We start from the raw sequence: 22,847 nt of genomic DNA, 5'->3' as shown, positions 1-22,847 counted from the left end.
TCAACCGCAGTGGCCACACATGGTTTGAAATTCAGCGAGTTCAGCAGGGACTGCTTAACAAAGGCTTGTACGGTATTTTTTTTAACCCCATTGGGCCAGCTCCCACCACCCCTTTAACCACTTGCTGCCCGCCAATGACAAATTGACGTCGGCAAAGTGGTTGTAGAATCCCGAGTGGACGTCATGACGTCCTCAGGATTTTGAGCCGCAGCGCGCCCCCGGGGGCGCGCATCGTGGCGATCATTGTTGCAGGGTGTCAGTCTGACACCCCGCAAAACACCGATCAAGGTAAAGAGTCTCTCACAGAGACTCTTTACCCTGTCATCAGCCGTGTCCAATCACGGCTGATCACGATGTAAACAGGAAAAGCCGGTAATCATCTTTTCCTCACTCGCGTCTGTCAGACGCGAGTAGAGGAGAGCCGATCGGCTGCTCCTGTTACAGGGGGGGTTTGTGCTGATCGATTATCACTGGACCACCAGGGATGCCCACTGGACCACCAGGGATGACGACAAAAATTGGATGTCAATCAGTGCCCACAATGGGCATCACTGATTGGCAGGCATTGTTTGGCACTGATTGGCATCTATTAGTACAACGCATATGATAGTGCCCATCCGTGCCACCTATCCGTGCCCATCCATGCCACCACATCAGTGCCACCTCATCAGTGCCCATCAGTGCCGCCTTATCAGTGCCCGTCAGTGCAGTACCATCAGTGAAGGAGAAAAACGTACTTATTTACAATGTTTTATAACAGAAACAAAAAAAACGTTTTTTTTCAAAATTTTCGGTAATTTTTTTGCAGAAAATAAATATCCCAGAGGTGATCAAATACCACCAAAACAAAGCTCTATTTGTGGGTACAAAATGATAAAAATTTGTTTGGGTACAGTGTAGCATGACCGCGCAATTGTCATTCAAAGTGCAACAGCGATGAAAGCTAAAAATTGGTCTGGTCGGGAAGGTGTACAAGTGCCCTGTATGGAAGTGGTTAAGGGCTTAGACTGCTGGGGGGGGGGCTTTAGGCCATAGCGAGTGGCCGTCATGGTGGTCACGTGATTGCCCCGAGCACGCCCCAACCTCCAAATCGCTGCTTGCCACCAGTCACTATGCCAGGAAGCTTGCACCACACACGCCCTCAGTACAGCTAAGAGGCAACATATCTAAGTGCGTTTGGCGGCAACAGGTTAAACACAGCAGCACACAATGTGGCATGCATCATTTCCAATCCTTCACAGCAGTCATTTACGTGAAATGCCTGGGAGGTGGCTCAGCTTTTCTATTATGCTGGTGTTCTCACAGTGGTCATTTGATCAGGAACCCACCCCCACTGAATCCAGATCAGACGTCATGACTGAATAGATTGGTCAGAGCTCACTCAGCACACAACCTCACCATAGACGCACGTGTGCTTTGACCAGGCATTACCAAGTCCATTTGATAAATTTCACATGCTGCTAGCCAGAGGTAAAATAAATAAAAAAATAAGTTAACTAATAAATAAAAAAATAAGTTAACTAAAAGCTTAAAGTGGGTCTAAAGTCAGGAAAAGAATGCCTGCTACCTCTTCTACCCCACGCCAGCATCAGTGGGAGGCCTCGTACCCATCTTGCAATATGGTTGCCAATGGGCACCTCACCATGATCATCAACCATAACCAGTACCTATTCTCAGACTTAAAAAAAGGGAAGATTGTGCGTTTTGAGGGCCAATAAATCTTTCTCCGCTACAAAACTCCCAAGTGCGAAAAATGCTTCAGAATTATATAGTGACTGAGAAAGAGAAAGCTAGTACTGACATTTGTCAAACCCTCTTGATAAAAAAAAAAAAAAAAAATATCAACTGGGTGCTACAAAAATCCACATTCTAGACCATGGGTCTCCAAACTACGGCCCTCCAGTTGTTCAGGAACTACAATTCCCATCAGGCCTAGTCATGTCTGAATGTCAGTGTGTTACAATTAGAGGTCGACCGATATATCGGCAGGCCGATATTTGGCCGTTGGAGAAATCGACATTGGCCGATTTCTATCCAAATTAGGCCGATATTTTACATGGCCGCTAGCGGTGCCACGGATCCGGAGCTAGGCCGAAGCCGCGGCCTTTCCTGATGCTGTGACCACGGCGGCAATTCGCGGTCTAGCTTCGGAGCCGCGGCCATCTTGGTACACCCAGCACGGCGGCCCTCCTCTGTTTACACCCACAGAGGAGGAGGGGCCTGCGCTTGTGGGACACACCGCTCTCTGGTGCCAATTAAAGCCATCAGTGCCACCTGCCAATGCGAACCAGTGCCATCTGCCAGTGCCAACTATTGCCACACAGTGCCACAAGCCAATGCCAATTAGTGCCACCTGCCAGTCAGTGCCAACCAGTGCCACGTGCCAATTAGTGTCACCTGCCAGTGTCAAGTGCCACCTGCCAATCAGTGCCTTCTGCTAGTGCCATCTTCCAGTGCCAATTAGAGCCACAAAAATCGGCATCATATATAGGTCATTACTAAATATCGGCATCGGCCAGAGAAAAACCCATATCGGTCGACCTCTAGTTACAATGCCTCATGGGATGTGTAGTTCAACAGCTGGAGGGCCATAGTTTGAGGTACCCTGCTCTAGACCAAAAAAAATGGTGGCCTGTGAAATAAATAAATGACTGACACTCAGCCCTTTCTGCACCAGGCCTCATCATGCTACTATCCAGCCTTACTTCCATAACCTCACACACAGCGGTCATGTGACCACATTCATTGCAACATTCTTCCACTGCCATTCCAAGCTGTGAACCTGTTCCAAAACATGTTTCCCTTTTATAGAGAGCTCCGAGTAACAATTTGACTCAAACAAAATTCATTTTACTGGCTGAAAGTGTACAATGACAAACACTGCAGTCAGCTGATAAACATAACATGTGTGTACAAAACTAATCACATGACAGTCGTCAGCCTTGGGTCACTGCATCCCTCTGAAAGGATCTATAGCCAATAGTTTTGGATAATGTGTAAGGGTCAGAGAACTCCTGTCAGGTTTTACTTCTACCCAGAGATTCATTAGAAATTTGCCCTCACTTCCTGTTCTGGTGACACAATGGGGTTGAAAGTCTAAAGCTTGGGAGTGCAAAATCTGGTGCAGCTCTGCATAGTAACCAATCAGCTTCTAGGTTTTGTCAAAGCTTAATTGAACAATCTGAAGCCGATTGGTTACCATGCACAGCTGCACCAGATTTTGCCCTCTCTGGTTTGAGGCTGGGTTCACACTTGTCCGACAAACGGTCCTACATTGGGAGCCTCATGTAGCATGACGTGTGAAAATCAATGTTTCCCTATGAGAGCCATCTTAACTGGTCCTACACAATTCGGTTCGACTTTGAAAATGCTCCCTGTACTACGTTTGGTCCGACATTGATCCTACTTCAACCCATTGAATATCATTGAAGTCAGACCAAAGTAGTATCCTGTTCATGAAAGTAGGATGGATGTAGGACCAATGTAGGATAAATGTAGGACCGATGTAGCAGAGCAAAGAAGGATGAAAGTAGTGTAGTAGTGTGAACCCAGCCTCAGGGAAACTTTCCCACAGTAACACAAACGGCAGTAGACATTCTTTGCATTAGGCAGAAGAATGCTAGAACATCTCTCAACTTTTGGTTGTCTGTTACTTTGTTGCAGCAAACTTCCCCTACTTCCTGTCTGAGAAAAAAAAAAAGTGCCACCAGGACAGGAAGTGAAGGTAAATCTCAGACAAAGCCCAAGAAAACAGCAACACCTGACAGGGGTTCTAAAATATATATATATATATACACACACACACATATATATATATATATTAGGGGTGCAACGGATCAAAAAACTCACGGATCGGATCGATCCTCGGATCAGGAGTCACGGATCGGATCAGCAAAAAAAAAAAAAAAAGGTCCGTTTTTTCAATTTTTTTATATATATATATATATATATATATATATATATATATATATATATATATATATATATATATATATATATATATATATATATATATATATATATATATATATATATATATATATATATATATATATATATATATATATATATATATATATAATAAAATATATATTTTTTTGGACCAATTAAAAAAAGGAACCTTTTTTTTTTTTTTTTTTGCTGATCCGAAAAAAGAGCACAATAGCAATTCACAGGGGTGGATTAAAGAGGAAGCAGGTGAGGCTGTTTGGGACTTAAAGTACAATCTTGATGTTTTTACAGCAAAAAAAAATAAATATATATATATATATATATATATATATATATATATATATATATATATATATATATATATATATATTTATTTTTGCTGTAAAAACATCAAGATTGTACTTTAAGTCCCAAACAGCCTCACCTGCTTCCTCTTTAATCCACCCCTGTGAATTGCTATTGTGCTCTTTTTTCCCCCTTTCCCCCCCCTCCTCTCACACCAGTGCTTCACTGCTAACATTCCTATTCAACTTGCTAGAGCCCAGTGCACAGCGTGACACGCCTCCCCGGGGAGGCGTGTCACGCTGGGCTGTGGCAAGCAGACTGGCCGCCGCTCCGGAGCTAGGCCGAAGCCGGGGACTTTCCTAGGCCTAGGCTCCGGAGCGCTCCGCGGATCGCGGGGTGTGCCGATCCGAACGGGGTGGCCCGTTCGGATCACGGATCGGTGACGATCCGTTACACCCCTAATATATATATATATATATATATATATATATATATATATATATATATATATATATATATATATATATATATATATATATATATATATATATATATATATATATATATATATATATATATATATATATATATATATATATATATATATATACACATACATACATACACACACATATACATACACACACTTTCACTTTCCAAGTTTGCTATTGACAACTGCACTACAAAAATCACAATATTGATACTTAAAAAGAAGAGCGAAAGCTTGTTTGGCTGTACTTCTCCTGTGGATCATACATAGGAGGGCAGTTAAAGTGTTTGTAACCCTTCTAAAAAAATAAACTCACTGCCAGCCCCTCTTATGTAGTCATAACACACTGTAAATATTTGCAAGAAAAACTAAACCTCTAAATAAAAAGTTGTCAGAGATGTTCAGGCCGGTCACGTGACTCCCGGCCGCTCTTCTACTCCGATGTACGGGCAACAGCAGGCGGAGCCAAGCTCTCCCTCTGATGTCAGTCGGGGAGGTCACATGACAGCTGTGCTTACCCATCAGCCCCTCCCGCTGTGTAGCCTTTAGATGGGGGTGGAGGTGCGGCCAGGAGTCACGTGATCGGCCTGGAGAGCTCTGAACAACTTTCTTTAGAGGCTTCATTTTCCACAATTTAGTGCGTTATGGTTGCATAAAAGAGGGGGCTGGCAGTGACCGTTTAAAAGATTTATTTTATTACAAATGGCAGCAGGAGAGGGGGTGGGGACGGCTCACAGACACATGAGTAGTAAGGGAGGGGAGAGAGCAGAGCTGCGGGTGACGGAGGCATGTAAAGTGACCACGGTGTCTGGGCTCAGCAGCCATTATAACCCATTGTCAGTTTACAGGGGGGAGGGCAGAACCAGGCAGGATCAGCCAAGTATTTCAGGCAATACAGGGGGCCAAATTACACAGCACTTGACTGTATAATATGTTTTAAAGGAACTGGAGCCATTTTTTTTTTTTTTTGTTACAAATTCTGCACTCCTGTGACACGTTTTCACTAGACAGCGGGCTGAAGTCAGCTGTCTGCTGATGTCACAGAGCCGGTCCAGAACACGGATCAGCCTCTTAGCAAGCTGCTGCTCCTGCCCCATCAAACACTGACAATGTCAGTTGACTACTAAACATATTTTGCAGAGAAATCTAATGCAAGATTACCCAATCTGAAAGCAATCAAACTTGGAAAAACAGACTATAAAAACAAAATCTAACAATATTTCACAAAATCTGTCCAAAGACAAAAGCACTACAGATTTTATATTACTAGGCCTTCTATGCTAAAAGGACGGTGTGACCCCGAAGGAACCAACACAATTCCAGCTGTCATTTCTGCGCTCAGGAAATGAAGGTCTTGTTGGGATGGTCAGACTTTTTTCCCCCCACCAGAATGAGGACTCGTCACCAAAACAATGATGTGTTTAATAGGACAGAAACAATTGAATGCAATCAGACCCCTCACAGTACAAAATCTTGGTAGATCCAGCTTTTATCTAGCAAACCTTATACAATATACCAGGTCGCCCAGCCAACCAGTGCCATGATGCCCAAATGACCAATTACAGGTTCTATTACAGACCTACAGGTTTTCTACAACCAGCCCCTTCTGTTACCAAAGATACCAAACAATTCCAACTGTCATTTCCCCACTATACTCCAGAAAGGAAGGCCTTGTTGCTATAGTCAACCTAACCTTTTCCAGTCTTCAAAATGAAGTCCATGGTCACAAAGATGATTATATCAGGCAATAGTTAAATACAATCGGATCCCTCACAGTACAAAATCCTTGATACAGACTTATTTAGCAAGCCTTCTGCACTGTACGCTTCAATAGTCGGATAACCAGGAGGCCCATAAAACTGGTACCAGGGCGACCAGGCAGCCGGTACCAGGGCGACCAGGCAGCCGGTACCAGGGCGACCAGGCAGCCGGTACCAGGGCGACCAGGCAGCCGGTACCAGGGCGACCAGGCAGCCGGTACCAGGGCGACCAGGCAGCCGGTACCAGGGCGACCAGGCAGCCGGTACCAGGGCGACCAGGCAGCCGGTACCAGGGCGACCAGGCAGCCGGTACCAGGGCGACCAGGCAGCCGACTACAGATTTGATAAAAGAACGGCACGCTTTCTTCAACTGGGCCTTACATCTTACAAGAACGACGTGACTGTAGGAACCAACACAAATCCAACTGTCCTTTGCCCACCAAGCCAAAGACATGAAAGCCTTGTTGCTATGGTCAACAGGCAGTTCACCAAAATGAAGTCTATGGTCACCAAGAATATCATCCTAAAAACACAACGATGGATTACAATCAAGACTCCTCAGTAAAAAATCCTTATAGGCCGCAGACTTTTTATTTTGCTACCCTTATTCACCATATACTCCATCATTAAGACAACCAGGAGGCCCATACAGCTTGTTCCGGGACGACTATGGATGTCCAGACAACTTCTACCAGGGGAATCAGGACACCCCAAACAACCGGTTTATATAGCAAACCTGATGTACCATACACTTCATTATTAAGATAACCAGGAGGCCCAGACAACTGCTTCAAGGGTGACCATGACACTCCGGACAACTGGTTCCAGGACGACCATGATGTCCAGACAACAGTTTCAAGGGTGATCAGGACACCCCGGACAACTGGTTCCAGGACGACCAGACAAGTACCACCATTATGCCCAAACAACCGACTACATATTTGATAATAGAATTGCATGTTTTCTGTAACGGACATTACATCTTAAAAAAAAAAAAAAAAAAAAAAAAAGAAGAAGGACAGTGTGATCCTGAAGGAACAAACACAAAATGTAACTGTTATTTTTCCCCACTACGCCTAGGACGTGAAGGTCTTGTTGCTATGGTCAACAGACCGTTTTCCAATCACCAAAATGAGGTCCATGGTCACCAAGAACATCCAAATCAGATCCCTCACAGGACAAAATCCTTATAGATGCATAAAAGGGGGGGGGGGGGGACTTTAAATGAGATGCGTTTTTAGCAGTATGCAATTAAATATATATATGGAATATAAAAAATGTTTCCATAATAGCCAGGCTCAAAGTTGCCAACCAAAAAAGCAATTAACCAAATTAACCTGTCTAGCGGTATGCATTAAAAACAGAGGTTTAGTTGCATGTAAATCCTTATAGATGCAGACCTTCTATATAGCAAACCTTATGCACCATACACTTCACCATTAAGATAACCAGGAGGCCCAGACAACTGCTTCAAGGGTGACCATGACACTCGACAATCGGCTCCAGGACCATGACACCCCCTCGGACAACTGGTTCCAGGACGACCATTATGTCCAGACAACTGGTTCCAGGATGACCAGACAAACAACCTACTACAGATTTGATAATGGAACTGCACGTTTTTTTTTTTAAGCTGGGCCTTAAAAAGGCCGGTGTGACACCAAATAACCCAACTCCAGCTGTCATTCCACCCCCCCCCCTCTCCCACCACTACGCCCAACAGATAGTTTTCCCATCACCAAAACGGGGTCCATGGTCACCAAGATTATTATCCAGTCAACACAACAGTCAAAAATTGATTTACAATCAGACCCCTCACAGTATAAGATCCTTGTAGATGTAGACTATTTTATAAAATCTTATGCTTGATCAAAAAGATAATAATGACACCCAGACCAACGCTGCCGGGGGGGGGGGGGGGTCGCCCAGGCTAACGCTACGGGGAAGGGGGTCGCCCAGGCTAACGCTACGGGGAAGGGGGTCGCCCAGGCTAACGCTACGGGGAAGGGGGTGCCCAGACAAGTGGTACTATAATGCTCAAACAGCCAGTGCTATGATAACCATGATGCCCAGACACCCGGTGCCCCTCTGCTGCACAACAGTGCGCCTACAAGCTGCAGTAACCCCCAGACAACCAGTGTCAGGATGCCCAGACAAGTGGTACCATAATGCTCAAACAGCCAGTGCCATGATGACCATGATGCCCAGACACCCAGTGCCCCTCTGCGGCACAGCAGCGCGCCTACAAGCTGCAGTAACCCCCAGACAACCAGTGTCAGGATGCCCAGACAAGTGGTACCATAATGCTCAAACAGCCAGTGCTATGATAACCATGATGCCCAGACACCCGGTGCCCCTCTGCTGCACAACAGTGCGCCTACAAGCTGCAGTAACCCCCAGACAACCAGTGTCAGGATGCCCAGACAAGTGGTACCATAATGCTCAAACAGCCAGTGCCATGATGACCATGATGCCCAGACACCCCAGTGCCCCTCTGCTGCACAACAGCGCGCCTACAAGCTGCAGTAACCCCCCAGCAGACAGGCAAAGCCGGGTGTCACGGGCACAGAATGATCGGATGCAATGACACAACCACTGATGGTAGCATGCAACCACCGAAGAAAGAAAAATATATTGCAAAGTGTTGTATACCACAGAGGCCAGGTAACGCTGCTTAGCACTATACTAGGCATTAGGGTTTGTTTCTCAGGAACGTATACCAACTTCTGGAAGGCTTCTTGTTGCAGTGGGACGGAGGCAGGTAACACACGGGATCCTTATTGACCCACTCCGTCTGTAACGCCGTCAGCATTCTCTGAGGGGGAGCCTCTTCAGCGCTGGATGTAATCACCATCGATAATATCTTTTTATTTTGGCGAGACGCACCTGATGCACCAAAAATAAAGTCTTTGTAGGTAGTCGGTAACAAAAAAAAAAAAAAAAAAAAGGCAAAAAAAAAAATTTAAAAATAAAAATCAAGCAGATTACAAAGTAGTAAAAAAAATGTTTTTTCTTTTAAAAATGCGAGAGGCCGCCGCCGCCGGTCACAGATCCATCATCTCCAGCGCAGGAAGTGAACCAGTCCGGGGTATAAAATCAATGTCCAGGATCCCGGAGGAGGGGAAGGAAGGGGACAGAGGCCGCTTATAGAAAACTGCGGGTGTAGAAAACATTAAAGTGGGTCTCTGGCCATGCCGGCTGCCTGTAGCCCTTGGGGGGGGTGGAGGGGATATTTATAGGGTGTGATGATCCAGTCATTGAGTCCTGGAGGAGGAGGAGGGAGGAGAGGGAAGGAGGAGGAGGGGAGGATGAACCCTGTTACACCACAATGCAGGAGATAGGCCGGGCCTTATCTTTGGGGCAGCATGTTGCTACCTGGCGGGTAGACAGGGCGCGGGGCCCGCTCCGGAGCCGGATCAAGGTGAACGCGAGTCATGGAAGGTCACGTCCCAGCCGCTGGAGAGAGAGAGAGAGAGAGATCCCTTGCAGGCCCGGAGAGCCGCACACACCCAGCGCAGGAGGAGGAGGAAGGGATGACAGGCCGGGGAATCAGGGGAGAGGGAGGGGGGGAGACAGTGAACTCTGCCCCGTCCCGGCTATGAAGGATCCGCACACGACTCTTCTTCTCCCCCCTTCTCCGAGGTGAACTCTGGCCTCTCCCAGCTCTGACGCTCCCACACCCTGGGACGTACCAAGTGCGGCTCACCGGGAAGGGGAGGACGATTTATTCCCCCTCCCCCTGGATGATCTCCCCCCCTCTTTGGTCCCGGACGATCCGATTTTCTCTCTCCCCCCCCGGCTGTGAACTCTGGTCTCTCCCAGGTCTGAGGCTCCACACCCTGGGATGTACCAACTCTACCGGGGGGGGAGGAAAGGAGGAGGAAGGGGAGGAGTGGGCGTGCCGCAGACAATAATCGGCCCCTCTATTTTTTTTTTTCTTTTCCCGTCCACCCCCCCTCCCGAGGTAAGCGCGCCCCGGAGTCTATATAAGAGCGGGACACGGGGCCTCCCACCGCTTCAAACCATTTATAGTAACGTAAGCAGATCCGGGGGCGCGCTTCCGCTGTGCGCGTTCACGGCGTTTCCGGGCGGGAAAAAAAAAACCCAGAAGAAAATTCCCCGCGCCCCCCCTCGTATGTAATGTGTCCCCCCCCTCTCCTCGGATCTCTAGCGGAGTGTCCGTGCGGCCATGTTTAGTGGCGGAGCTCCCTCGCCGCTGTGCGCTGACGGCCGGGCTGTGTGGGCGGTGAGGAGGAGGAGGCTCTGCTTCTAACTGACAGAGACATGTTTGATTCTGCTGAGTCACCCGCCCGTCTCTGAGGCGATTCGGCGGACGTGTCCAACTGCGGGAGGAGGAGGGGGGAGGGAGGCCGCCCCAGTACTGCCCCAAGCCGCGCCAACGCCTTAGCAACAAGCCGCTGATTGGTTGGCGCGGCACAGCGGGAACGGAAGAGGGACGCGCGCCATTGGCTGAGCGGCGGGGCCGAGGGGGAGCGCTGATTGGCTGCGGCCTGGCCCAGGGACTCCGGTTGAAGCAGCTGAGAAAGCAGCGCAAGGCGCAACCATGGGGGAGTTCTGAGAGATGCAGGGCCTGGAGGAGAAGGGGAACTACAAGTCCCAGCAAGGCCTGTCTATGACAGGAATAATGCAACCCCCCCCCAACACAGATAATGGTGCACCCCATCCTGCCTCTCCACACACCCCGACTAATACTGCACCAATCCTCCAACACAATCAGTGCACCCAAATCATCATCATCCCCGGTACAGAGCACAGCACCAGTACCTGTCCCCACCAATCAGAGCACACCACCAGAACCCCCACCAATCAGAGCACACCACCAGAACCCCAGTACTGTCCCCACCAACCAGAGCCCCCCAGTACTGTCCCCACCAATCAGAGCCCACCACCAGAGCCCCCAGTACTGTCCCCACCAATAAGAGCACACCACCAGAACCCCCAGTACTGTCCCCACCAATAAGAGCACACCACCAGAACCCCCTGTACTGTCCCCACCAATCAGAGCCCACCACCAGAACCCCCAGTACTGTCCCCACCACCAGAGCCCCCAGTACTGTCCCCATTAATCAGAGCCCCCAGTACTGTCCCCACCAATCAGAGCACACCACCAGAACCCCCAGTACTGTCCCCACCAATCAGAGCCCCAGTACTGTCCCCACCAATCAGAGCACACCACCAGAACCCCCAGTACTGTCCCCACCAATCAGAGCCCCCAGTACTGTCCCCACCAATCAGAGCCCCCAGTACTGTCCCCACCAATCAGAGCACACCACCAGAGCCCCCAGTACTGTCCCCACCAATCAGAGCACACCACCAGAACCCCCAGTACTGTCCCCACCAATCAGAGCACACCCCCAGTACTGTCCCCACCAATCAGAGCACACCCCCAGTACTGTCCCCACCAATCAGAGCACACCCCCAGTACTGTCCCCACCAATCAGAGCACGCCCCCAGTACTGTCCCCACCAATCAGAGCACGCCCCCAGTACTGTCCCCACCAATCAGACCACGCCCCCAGTACTGTCCCCACCAATCAGAACACAGCACCAGTACTGTCCCCACCAATCAGAACACAGCACCAGTACTGTCCCCACCAATCAGAACACAGCACCAGTACTGCCCCCACCATTTAGAGCCCCCAGTACTGTCCCCACCAATCAGAGTACACCACCAGAGCCCCCCAGTACTGTCCCCACCAATCAGAACCCCCAGTACTGTCCCCACCAATCAGAGCATGCCACCAGAACCCCAGTGCTGTCCCCACCAATCAGATTACACCCCCAGAGTGCACCCTAAGTACTGTCACAAACACTTCTGCTGGAGGAGTATGGGGGGGGGGGGGGTAATGCACCACGTTTTACTCAACTTTACAGACTGCCATTGTCAACCTAAAACATGCTAGTTGCCTGGCTGTCGGACTTCAGCATCTTCTAGTCAACGCCATGGAAACAAGCATGCGCACATTTATCTGTGTTCCTAATATCACTGCTTTTGTAGTGCAAGAAGCTCGGGAAATATGAGGATGGTGCTGTTGGTAGAGGGATCCCTCTCCAGAACACCGATATGAAAAGCCTCAGATGGAAGCTGCCATCCCTGAACAGTGCTTCCCCCTATGTATGAGGCTCAGGAGTGACAGTGAATAAGCTCAGCGGACCAGGGCTTGGTTATGCTTCCCAGGAGTCACCATAATGGCGGCTTCCATCAATAAATTTTCCCAAAAGGTATTCTAATGACAGATTCACTATAAGCTTCCGAAGCAGCCCAGAGAAGGGCAAGGCAGAGAAGCAGCCCAGAGAAGGGCAAGGCAGAGAAGCAGCCCAGAGAAGGGCAAGGCAGAGAAGCAGCCCAGAGAAGGGCAAGGCAGAGAAGCAGCCCAGAGAAGGGCAAGGCAGAGAAGCAGCCCAGAGAAGGGCAAGGCAGAGAAGCAGCCCAGAGAAGGGCAAGGCAGAGAAGCAGCCCAGAGAAGGGCAAGGCAGAGAAGCAGCCCAGAGTAGCGTAGGGATGATCCTGCATCTGCGGCACCCCCTTGTCTCAGCAGTAAGGCCCCTTTCACACAATCTCTGTAGCCAATCATCGGGACAATGTCTCACTGCTTGTGATTAGCGCAGACTTCCGGGCGGGCTCTGCACATGGGGTTTGCGAACACGCCGGAGCTCATCCTTACTCAGCAGCAGAGAGGACGACAGAAATCCGCTTGCAGATCCTGTGCCTCTCGGTGCAGCACCCCTTTGTCTTCGTCTCTCCTAGTCTCAGAATTCAGCCAACTCCAGCCCTCCTCCAGACCCTGCATTTTCTGCTTCCCAACTTTGCCAGCAGCTTCTTCCTGGCAGCAGCACAAGGTAAGGGGGGTGCATTCTCGACTTCTTATGGTGGGGAAGCTCTTGACATCTGATGTAACGGGGGGTGCTCTGGACATCTAGTCTAACAGATACAACTGGTCCTTTGAGGGCAACCACAATGCTGGATGCGGGCCACAAAAAAAAAAAAAAAAAAATTTTTACACTCATGCCGTAATGGATCAGAAGCCAACCGCGCTCTGGACCAGCTGTTCCCAAGTGGTCCCAGACACCGTTCTATTAACTGGACCCCGGAACGGTTGGGAGCACTCGCACTACACAAACTAGGCCAAGGGGCTGAACTGGGCTTGAGGACCATTCAGAGTGCTAGTGTCAGTGCACCATAAATTAGATCTTGTGCAAGCCCAAGGAGTCCCCTGAAGTCTTGCACTTTCCCTCAGTTCACATGTCTGGAATATCCTACCTTCCCCATGAATCCCCCTAAAAAAAAAAACTCATAGTGACTACAGTTGGTTTAATATTTTTTTGCACAGGGTCCACTTCAATATCGAAGTACCAGCATATTCGAACGTCTGCGATATATACAGGTCATGACAAAGTAGTAGGCCTCACAGCAAACCTAAATAAAAAGTAAAATAAATATGGACTGCCTGTGCTGCTTATCTCAAGGAGAGACAATAGGTTATCGCAGGGGTTGACAAATTTGCTTGGAATCTAGGAGCCAGCTAAAAAAGTTAGGAGCCAGAAAACGCACCCCGTCCCGACGAGCTTGCGCGCAGAAGCGAACACATACGTAAACTGTGTTCAAACCACACATGTGAGGTATCACCGCGGTTGGTAGAGCGAGAGCAATAATTCTAGCCCTAGACCTCCTCTGCAACTCAAAACATGCAACCTGTAGATTTTTTTAAACATCGCCTACGAAGATTTTAAAAGGGTAAAAGTTTGTCGGCATTCCACGAGCGGACGCAATATTGAAGCGTGACATGTTGGGTATGAATTTACTCTATCTTTCATAATATAAAAAAAAAATGGGGATAACTTTTCTGTTGTCTTATTTTTTAATTAAAAAAAGTGTAATTTTTTTCAAAAAAAGTGCGCTTGTAAGACTGCTGCGCAAATACGGCATGACAGAAAGTATTGCAACGATCGCCATTTTATTCTCTAGGGTGTTATGATAAAAAAAATATATATAATGTTTGGGGGTTCTAATTAGAGGGAAGAAGATGGCAGTGAAAATAGTGAAAAATGACATTAGAATTGCTGTTTAACTTGTAATGCTTAACTTGTAATACCAACGGCTCACCACCAAATGGCGCCAGCTCACAAAAAAAATGTTTTTTTTTGCCCCCCTTCCAAGCCAAGTCGCCAGGACCCCATTTCTAGTCGCCATGGCGACCTGGCGCCCGGGATTTGCCGAGCCCTGGGTTATCGAACCCGAACATATCCCGTAGAGACAGAAGAACTGAACCCACAGACATGGCTGTACAACCCACGCCTTGTGTAGTGGTCTCTGAATATGTACTGGTCTACAACTGTCACAATAAAAAAAAATAGTAGAAGATCAACGTCAATTGGAGAGTACAAGCATAAACAGAAGAACATAGCTCCCAACCAGGACACTAGACCTCTGATGAGCTCAGGCATGTTCGGATTGCTCTTCTGAATCCACATGGCCAAGCCTGCCGTTATGGACCAATCATTTCCTGCCCTGCAGCTGCACATATACCCGCCCCAGCCGCAGATGAGCGGTCCCTTACAAGTGACAGCTTCCCGGCGCGCTCAGCCACATGGCTTAAGAGGAGCATCAAACACACGCCCTTTGTCTTTACTGACAAATGACCAATCAACATCAGCTCAAAAGTTCAAAGAGGATCTGATTATACAAGGCTCACAAACAACTTAAAAGTTATCCGTCATGCAATAAAAATACAATATGTGCCCTGACAATGCAAACCCCTCCTGAAGAAGATGTTCGTTCCTTGTCATGCTGATCCTTCAGCCTTACTAGCGAGACGGTCTGGAATTATGCAGGTCTGGAGTTACAGATGTTCCAGGAGCATCCATACTGTCTCCAGGTCAGTAACCCATTGGGCCCAAATGATTAAAGTGAGGAGCGAGGTGAACGCAAGATCACATAAAGAATAAGTAAAAAGGCAAAACTTTTTTTTTTGTTTTGTTTTGGAGAGAGTGCGGGGGGGATTAGAATGCTTGTCAGTTTTCATTGCCATGTTCCCCCATTAGGGAGATCCCCCCTCTCTGTTTTGTTTACCATCAATCATTGAAAGTGAATGTAAAAAGAAAATCCTACATTTTGGGTTGTCTCCAGAAAAGTAATAGCGGGGAAATCTTCCAATGGCAACACTAGTTATGATGACCTGGTGTTCCCCAAGGAATTTCCTTAGTTTCCTCACTTCCTGTTTGGCTATGGGACCGGAAGTGAAGGGAAATCTCCACAAATGGACACAGATGGCGAAAAAAATTAAAATAAAATCTGACAGGGGTTGCTGTATAAAAAAAAAAAAGTTTTGCATATAGATCTACCGTATTTATCGGCGTAAACCGCGCACTTTTTTGCCCTGAAAATCAGGGCAAAATCGTGGGTGCGCGGTATACGCCGATACCCGCGCCGAGTTTTGAATACTGCGCTGACATATACCGAGCGCAGTACACTCGGGTATAGTCGGGCAGTCTCGGCTCCTTCCGCGCTCACGTCCTGGACGTACAAGGACGTCAGCGCGGGTAGCCGAGCATTGCCGACAATACACGAGTGTACTGCGCTCTGTATATGTCGGCGCAGTATTCAAACTCGGCGGGGGAGGACGCCGGACCCGCCGAAGATGACACCGGACCCGCCGCAGAAGGACACCCAAAGCCGCAGAAGGACACCCAAAGCAGCAGAAGGACACCCAAAGCAGCAGAAGGACACCCAAAGCAGCAGAAGGACACCCAAAGCAGCAGAAGGACACCCAAAGCTGCAGAAGGACGCCGGACCCGCCGAAGAGGACACCCGAAGCCGCAGACGAACGCCGGACCCGACGAGGCCGCCAATGGACTGCAAGTACAAAAAAAAAAAATTTCCACAGGATTGGGGTCAACTTTAGGGGTGCGCATTATACCGCGATAAATACGGTACTTTTTTTCCCCAATATAGACCTAACAAGTAGCATCACCTTTGAAGCAACAAGAAGACTAGGATATTCATAAGAGGAACAAGACTTGCAGGATAATATGGCTCTTACAACAGTTCCTGTAATGACCTTTACAGACTGTGTGGATGGAGCCGACAGGCAGGGAGGGGAGGACAGGAAAGAGCAGAGAGGAGATCTGCGGATGATGGAGGCACGTAAACTGACCACGGTGTCAGGTCTTAGCAGCCTTGATAAACCGTGGTCAGTTTACAGGGGGGGGGGGGGGGGGGGCAGAAATCAGACAGATTTTTTTAAGTGGTAGATTGGGCCAAATAACACAACACAAGTACTGTGCTGTTATTAACGCTTTAACCTCCCTGGCGGTATGATTAGGTCAGATTTTTGAATCGTTTTGCATGGAAATTTGGCGTTTTATATTGTAGGCCCGTCATTCTTAGGAATAACTCACTTAAATCTGTCCAAAGAAGAGTCTAGTAGACATCCTGGGTATGATAAAGTTTGAAACACAAAATCATAAAATTATTATAACTACAAATAACAATAATGTAATTAGAATAAAAATTATTCAATAATGTAATCAAATCAAATACACTGAAATTTGCTCAGTTGCAAAATTGTCGCTGTCATTACTTTCAGTGTTTGATGACGAATTTCCCCACAAATCGCTATCGCTGAATTCTGCAAGTGATTCCAATTTATTATCGCCGTTTCCTAGCTGCTCTAAAACCACTTTTGACATAAAAGGGACACTTTTTGGTTGCTATGGACAATCTCCAGTTTCCAGGCAGAAAGGACAGTTTTTAGAATATAAAAGTTCATGCAGGACACTGGCTAGACCACTAGAAACAAAGGGAATGTTTAAATATTTGATACAGTACTGTAATCTGTAAGATTACATTATGTGTACTGTGTTTTAACTTTTCTGAATTTGGCACCGAACTCCGCCCCCATGCATTGCACCGCTCGGGAACGGAACTCGGCAGTCACCAGTGTGCGAATCGAGCGAGGAGACAGCCCGCACACACAGTGGGGACACATCACAGGATCCAGGGACAAGGTAAGTAACTTCCCCTGTATCCTGCAATGCGATCCGGAGTCTGGCTCTGGGATAGCGCTTTTGGTATGTAAAATTCACCCCCCCACCCCCCCCCCCCCCCCCGGGCCAGACTCAGGAAAACCACTAGGCAGGTTATAAGATCTGTTTTTTTACATTTTTTGGGGGTAACGCACGCTTTAAGCATCAAGCAATAAAAATAAATGTTTACCACACGGTTCGGTGACCTATATAGTAAAACAGGGCTCGACAAAATCCGGGCGCCAAGTCGCAATTGCGACAAGAAATTGTGACCTGGCGCCCGCGTCTGCCGGCAATTGAGGCCGCGGCCTAAAAGGCCGCAAAGCCACGGCCTCAATTACCGGCCGTCGTGGGCCCGCACGGAGGCACAGGATCCTGCGTCTCCGTGCGCTCCCGCCGTGCGATCGCGGCGGGCCCGCGGCGGCCGGTAATTGAGGCCGTGGCTTTGCGGCCTTGTGAAGTCCCAAGCTTCCTTCTGTGACCTGGCTCCATCTGGTGGTGGCCGTTGGCATTACAAGTAAAACAGCAGTTCTAATGTGTTTTCTTCACTGCCATCTCCTTCCCTCTAATCAGAACCCCCAAACATTATATACCGTATTTATCGGCGTATACCGCGCACTTTTTTGCCCTGAAATTCAGGGCAAAATCGTAGGTGCGCGATATACGCCGATACCCGCGCCGGCATATACCGAGCGCAGTACACTCGTGTATAGTCGGGCAGGCTCGGCTCCTCTCGCAGTCACGTCCTGGATGTACAGGACGCACAGGACGTGACCGCGAGAGGAGCTAAGCCTGCCCGACTATACACGAGTGTACTGCGCTCGGTATATGCCGGCGCAGTAGTTCAAACTCAGCGCGGGAAGCGGGGATCGAGCGGGGAGGACACCGCAGAAGGACGCCGGACCCAAAGAGGAGGACACCACCGAAGCCGCAGATGGACCCGACGAGGCCACCGATGGACGCCGCACAAGACACCAAAACTAAGTACTAAAATGTTTTATTTTTTTTTACAGGAATGCGGGTCCACTTTAGGGGTGAGCGCTATACCCCGATAAATACGGTATATTTTTTATTCCAACACCCTAGAGAATAAAATGGCGATCGTTGCAATACTTTGTCACGCCGTATTTGCCCAGCGGTCTTACAAGCGCACTTTTTTGGGGGGAAAAAATACGACGACAGTAAAGTTATGCCAATTTTTTTTATATTGTGAAAGATAATGTTACGCCGAGTAAATTGATACCCAATGTGTCACGCTTCAAAATTGCGTCCGCTCGTACCCTTTAAAATCTCCATTGGCGGCGTTTAAAAAAATTCTACAGGTTGCATGTTTTGAGTTACAGAGGAGGTCTGGGGCTAGAATTATTGCTCTCGCTCTACCAATCGCGGCGATACCTCACATGTGCGGTTTGAATACCGTTTACATATGCGGGCGCTGCTCACGTATGCGTTCGCTTCTGCGCGTAAGCCCGGTGGGACGGGGTGCGTTTTCTGGCGCCTAAATTTGTCAATCCCTGTAGCAAGACACACCTACTGTGTCCGTTTTACCTTGTCTTAACAATTGAAAAACGTACTAGAAAATAAAATGTCAATGAGGGGGCGAGCAGGAGTGTCAGGACGCCCAATAACACACAGCTCCTTTCTCTATTTGCAAAGTAGAGTGTGCTGACACTCCTGCTCGCCCCCTCAAGAGGCTTTCTCCACACCAGGGATAAAGCCTCACATTACTGTGTGGAGTTACAGACAGAAGAACAGGAAGTGAGGATTTCTCAGAAGAAATAAGGACATTTAAAAGCAAAATGGAAGGATGAGGTAAGTGAAGGAGGACGGCACTAAGGTAAAGGAAGATATTTAGGGGAAACTTTTTTTTTTCCTTTACAACCCCTTTAAAAAGATTTCAAAAACCGATCTCAGGGCAGAGATATAAAAGATACAAATGAAAGTAGCTGCGCATTCACTATTCCATTATTAGATGTATTTTTTTTATAAAGAAAGCAATGCAAGTGCCTGAGTTCGGCCCGGTATCAGCCTCTTACAATCCTTGTACAGCAGAGCTCAGGATGGGGGGAGGGGGGAAGCAGCACGAGGAAGCAGTCAGATGTGCCAAGTAGGAACAAGCTGTTCGGAGGAGAGAGTAGAGTGACAGAGACATGAACTTATCGTTCTGCTGCTTCTCCTCTTGCTGTCCATACATTTAAGGCTCAGTTCACATACATGCGAATTACCGTAGATGCGTTTTGAACCGCATCTCGTTCGCATAACATGTGAACCAGACCAGGTTTTTAAATAGAGCCGATTCACATATATGTGGGCTGGTTAAAAAAGGGTCCTGTGCGTTTTCAGTCCGATTCAGGTGCGACTTGCGTGTCAAATTGGCACCTGAACCGCGTGCATGGAAACGCACCAGTGACTGCATATATGTGAATCCAAAGCTATACTCCGGATTTTGTTACGCTTTACAAGCTGCCCAAATGAACCATGTCCCTCAGTAACATGTGAGGCCGCTGGATGTGCGGTGTAATCTGTATACAGCCGAGACCTTCCTGTCTCATACCCAGGACACAATAGGTCAGTGATGGCGAACCTTGGCACCCCAGACAGATGTTTTGGAACTACAATTTTCCATGGATGCTCATGCAGTGTAGTTGGGCATCATGGAAAATTTAGTTCCAAAACATTTGGGGTGCCGAGGTTCGCCATCACTGCAATAGAGTCTGAGCCATTCATTAGAAAGCCATGTATTCTAGCAATGAATACCAGGTAAAGATGCACCAAGATTTTGGCGGCCAAAACATATAAAATCGGGTGAAAATGGTGTTATTGGCATTTTGCCGATAAGAGAAAAAGGTGGCGTTAATGGCGCCGAAAACACGTGATTTTAATCGCAATTTTACCATGCTTATGGTTTTTCATAGGTCATGTGACTCAAACCACGCATCAAAAACAAAACCACTGTCTTATCAATTGGTCCTTGCTGCATTTTCAATACATTTTAACAGGAAGGTGCGTTTTTGGTAGGGGTGCAACGGATCGGCATACCACGCGATCCGCGGATTGAGCCCATAGGAAAGGCCGCGGCTTCGGCCTAGCTCCGGAGGGCCGGCCATCAGGGGAGATGTGGCGGACATTACAGTGGGGGGGAGGGTGTGGACATTACAGTGGGGGGGAGAGATGTGGCAGACATTACAGAGGGGGGGAGGGTGCGGACATTACAGTGGGGGGGAGAGATGTGGCGGACATTACAGGGGGGGGGGGGGGTTGATGTGGACAATACAGTGGGGGGGGGGGAGATGTGGCGGACATTACAGAGGGGGGAGGGTGTGGACATTACAGAGGGGGGAGGGTGTGGACATTACAGAGGGGGGAGATGTGGCGGACATTACAGAGGGGGGAGATGTGGCGGACATTACAGAGGGGGGAGATGTGGCGGACATTACAGAGGGGGGAGATGTGGCGGACATTACAGAGGGGGGAGATGTGGCGGACATTACAGAGGGGGGAGATGTGGCGGACATTACAGAGGGGGGAGATGTGGCGGACATTACAGAGGGGGAGGGTGTGGACATTACAGTGGGGGAGACGTGGTGGACATTACAGTGGGGGAGACGTGGTGGACATTGCAGTGGGGGAGACGTGGTGGACATTGCAGTGGGGGAGATGTGGCGGACATTACAGAGGGGGGGGGGGGTTGATGTGGACAATACAGTGGGGGGGGGGTGTAGACATTACAGTGGGGGCCCTAGTTTTTAGTGTGGTTATTTTTAACGGACCAAAAATGCAGCAAGATTTTGAACACAAAGGAAGTGGACCAGTGTGAAGATAAACATAGGATTTAAAGGGATACATTTTTCTTTCACTAAAGTTGCCAATAAATTTAAACTCATTATAAATTTATGATAATTAAAAAGTTGAATAGAATACAATTACGGTATATATAAAAATAAAAAATATATTTTTTTAAAACTACATTTTCGGTCAAGTGCATCCTCTGCTTTCGGTACCAAAGTTTCCCTTTGGTGCACCGCTAATACAAAGCTTCCCCTGATTGGCTGAATCAGAGAGGTGGGCTGATGACGTCACAACCTCAGAATCAGCCAGTCAGAGAAAGCTTTGTATTTATTGCTTTCTATGAATGGCTGGGTGCTGCTCGGACAGACTATTGGTTTGCGGGTATGAGACAGGAGGGTCTTGGCTCACACCCAGAACACAATGCGGTATGTGGCCTCGGCTACATACAGTATATACCGCACGTTAGTGAAAGGCATAGTTTGGCGCAAACGACCTACGTAAAAAGAGTTACAAAAGCTGTAGTTCAGCTTGGAGTGTTACAGGTACTGCTGCAGAGAAAAATCAGGTCTCCCACCCGCCAGAAGGGAGCTGTGCCGAGTGCAAGAGTGGTATAAACCTCCAGACTGGATGGCCAAAAAGGCAAATCCCTTGGCAGATAAAACCACTCCCTTCTATGCATTTCATTGGTGGGGGTTACTTGAAGCAAGAGAAAACTAACAGTTATAATAGACAGCTGTGCACATCTATTTTAGTACCTCTAGATTAGAAGCTCCTTTCTGAAAGTCAGTATTGGCACAGCCAGGGGCACAACTCCTCCAACCCCTCTCAGGTGGAAATGCCCGGCCCTCAGTCCAGTCACTCGGGTGACTGGTATTGTTATATGTGGGCTGAACATGAGGAAGTGGAGGGGTGTTCTGGGGCTGCTCATGAGACCGAAATCCAAAATGAGAACCATCACCACCTATCTAGTAGAACTGCCAACTTACGTGACTACTTGTGCCTACAATAGGGTTGTCCCGATACGGACACTACTGCTACTCGCACAAACGCGCCCGATGCCTAATCCGATACCTGGGAATGCAGCGGAACTGGAAGTCAGCAGGCGGAGAGCGAGTCAACAGGCTGGCAGCCGTGGAACTAGGGGTAAGCTGGACGGGTCAGCCGCATATTCTGTCGAAAACGGTGACCGGAGTCGTCAAATTGGGTAAGGAAGTGACGTTCCGTGTCTCGCTCGGAGGTTAAACATCACGACGCCCATCTTGGTACACCCTGCTCTCAGCTGCAGCAGGTTAGCACCATATAGTTTTGGCTGGGTGTAACAAGATGTCCGCCGCGGCTTACTGCGGTCGGGTGCAAGGTGTAACCAGATAGGCGTCGCAGCATACTACTGTATATGATAAATTACCGTATATACTCGAGTATAAGCTGACCTGAATATAAGCAGAGGCACCTAATTTTACCACAAAAAACTGGGAAGACTTATTGACTCGAGTATAAGCCTAGGGTGTCCATCTGCATGCCTCACTG

At 48.2% G+C, this 22,847-nt stretch overlaps 1 protein-coding gene across 4 annotated transcripts in view; it reads right to left on the bottom strand.

The window, feature by feature from the left end:
• Positions 1-22,847, bottom strand: part of LOC120916300 (dual specificity tyrosine-phosphorylation-regulated kinase 1B-like) — a 120,679-nt gene that overhangs the window by 51,610 nt on the left and 46,222 nt on the right. The window contains exon 1 of one of the 4 annotated variants that reach the window (XM_040327193.1): positions 9,211-9,425. The exons of 2 other annotated variants lie outside the window; for them this stretch is intronic. In XM_040327193.1, coding sequence (XP_040183127.1) covers positions 9,211-9,340 — 130 coding nt within the window. In that variant the 5' untranslated portion in view covers positions 9,341-9,425. Of the gene's footprint in view, positions 1-9,138; positions 9,160-9,210; positions 9,426-22,847 lie in introns of those variants that run through there. One more of the 4 variants, XM_040327196.1, reaches the window with a different exon arrangement.

The sequence above is a fragment of the Rana temporaria genome, chromosome 10 (assembly GCF_905171775.1).
Source record: "Rana temporaria chromosome 10, aRanTem1.1, whole genome shotgun sequence".
Taxonomy (NCBI): domain Eukaryota; kingdom Metazoa; phylum Chordata; class Amphibia; order Anura; family Ranidae; genus Rana; species Rana temporaria.
The sequence above is the reverse complement of the archived record's forward strand: the minus strand, read 5'-3'. Positions and strand labels throughout refer to the sequence as shown.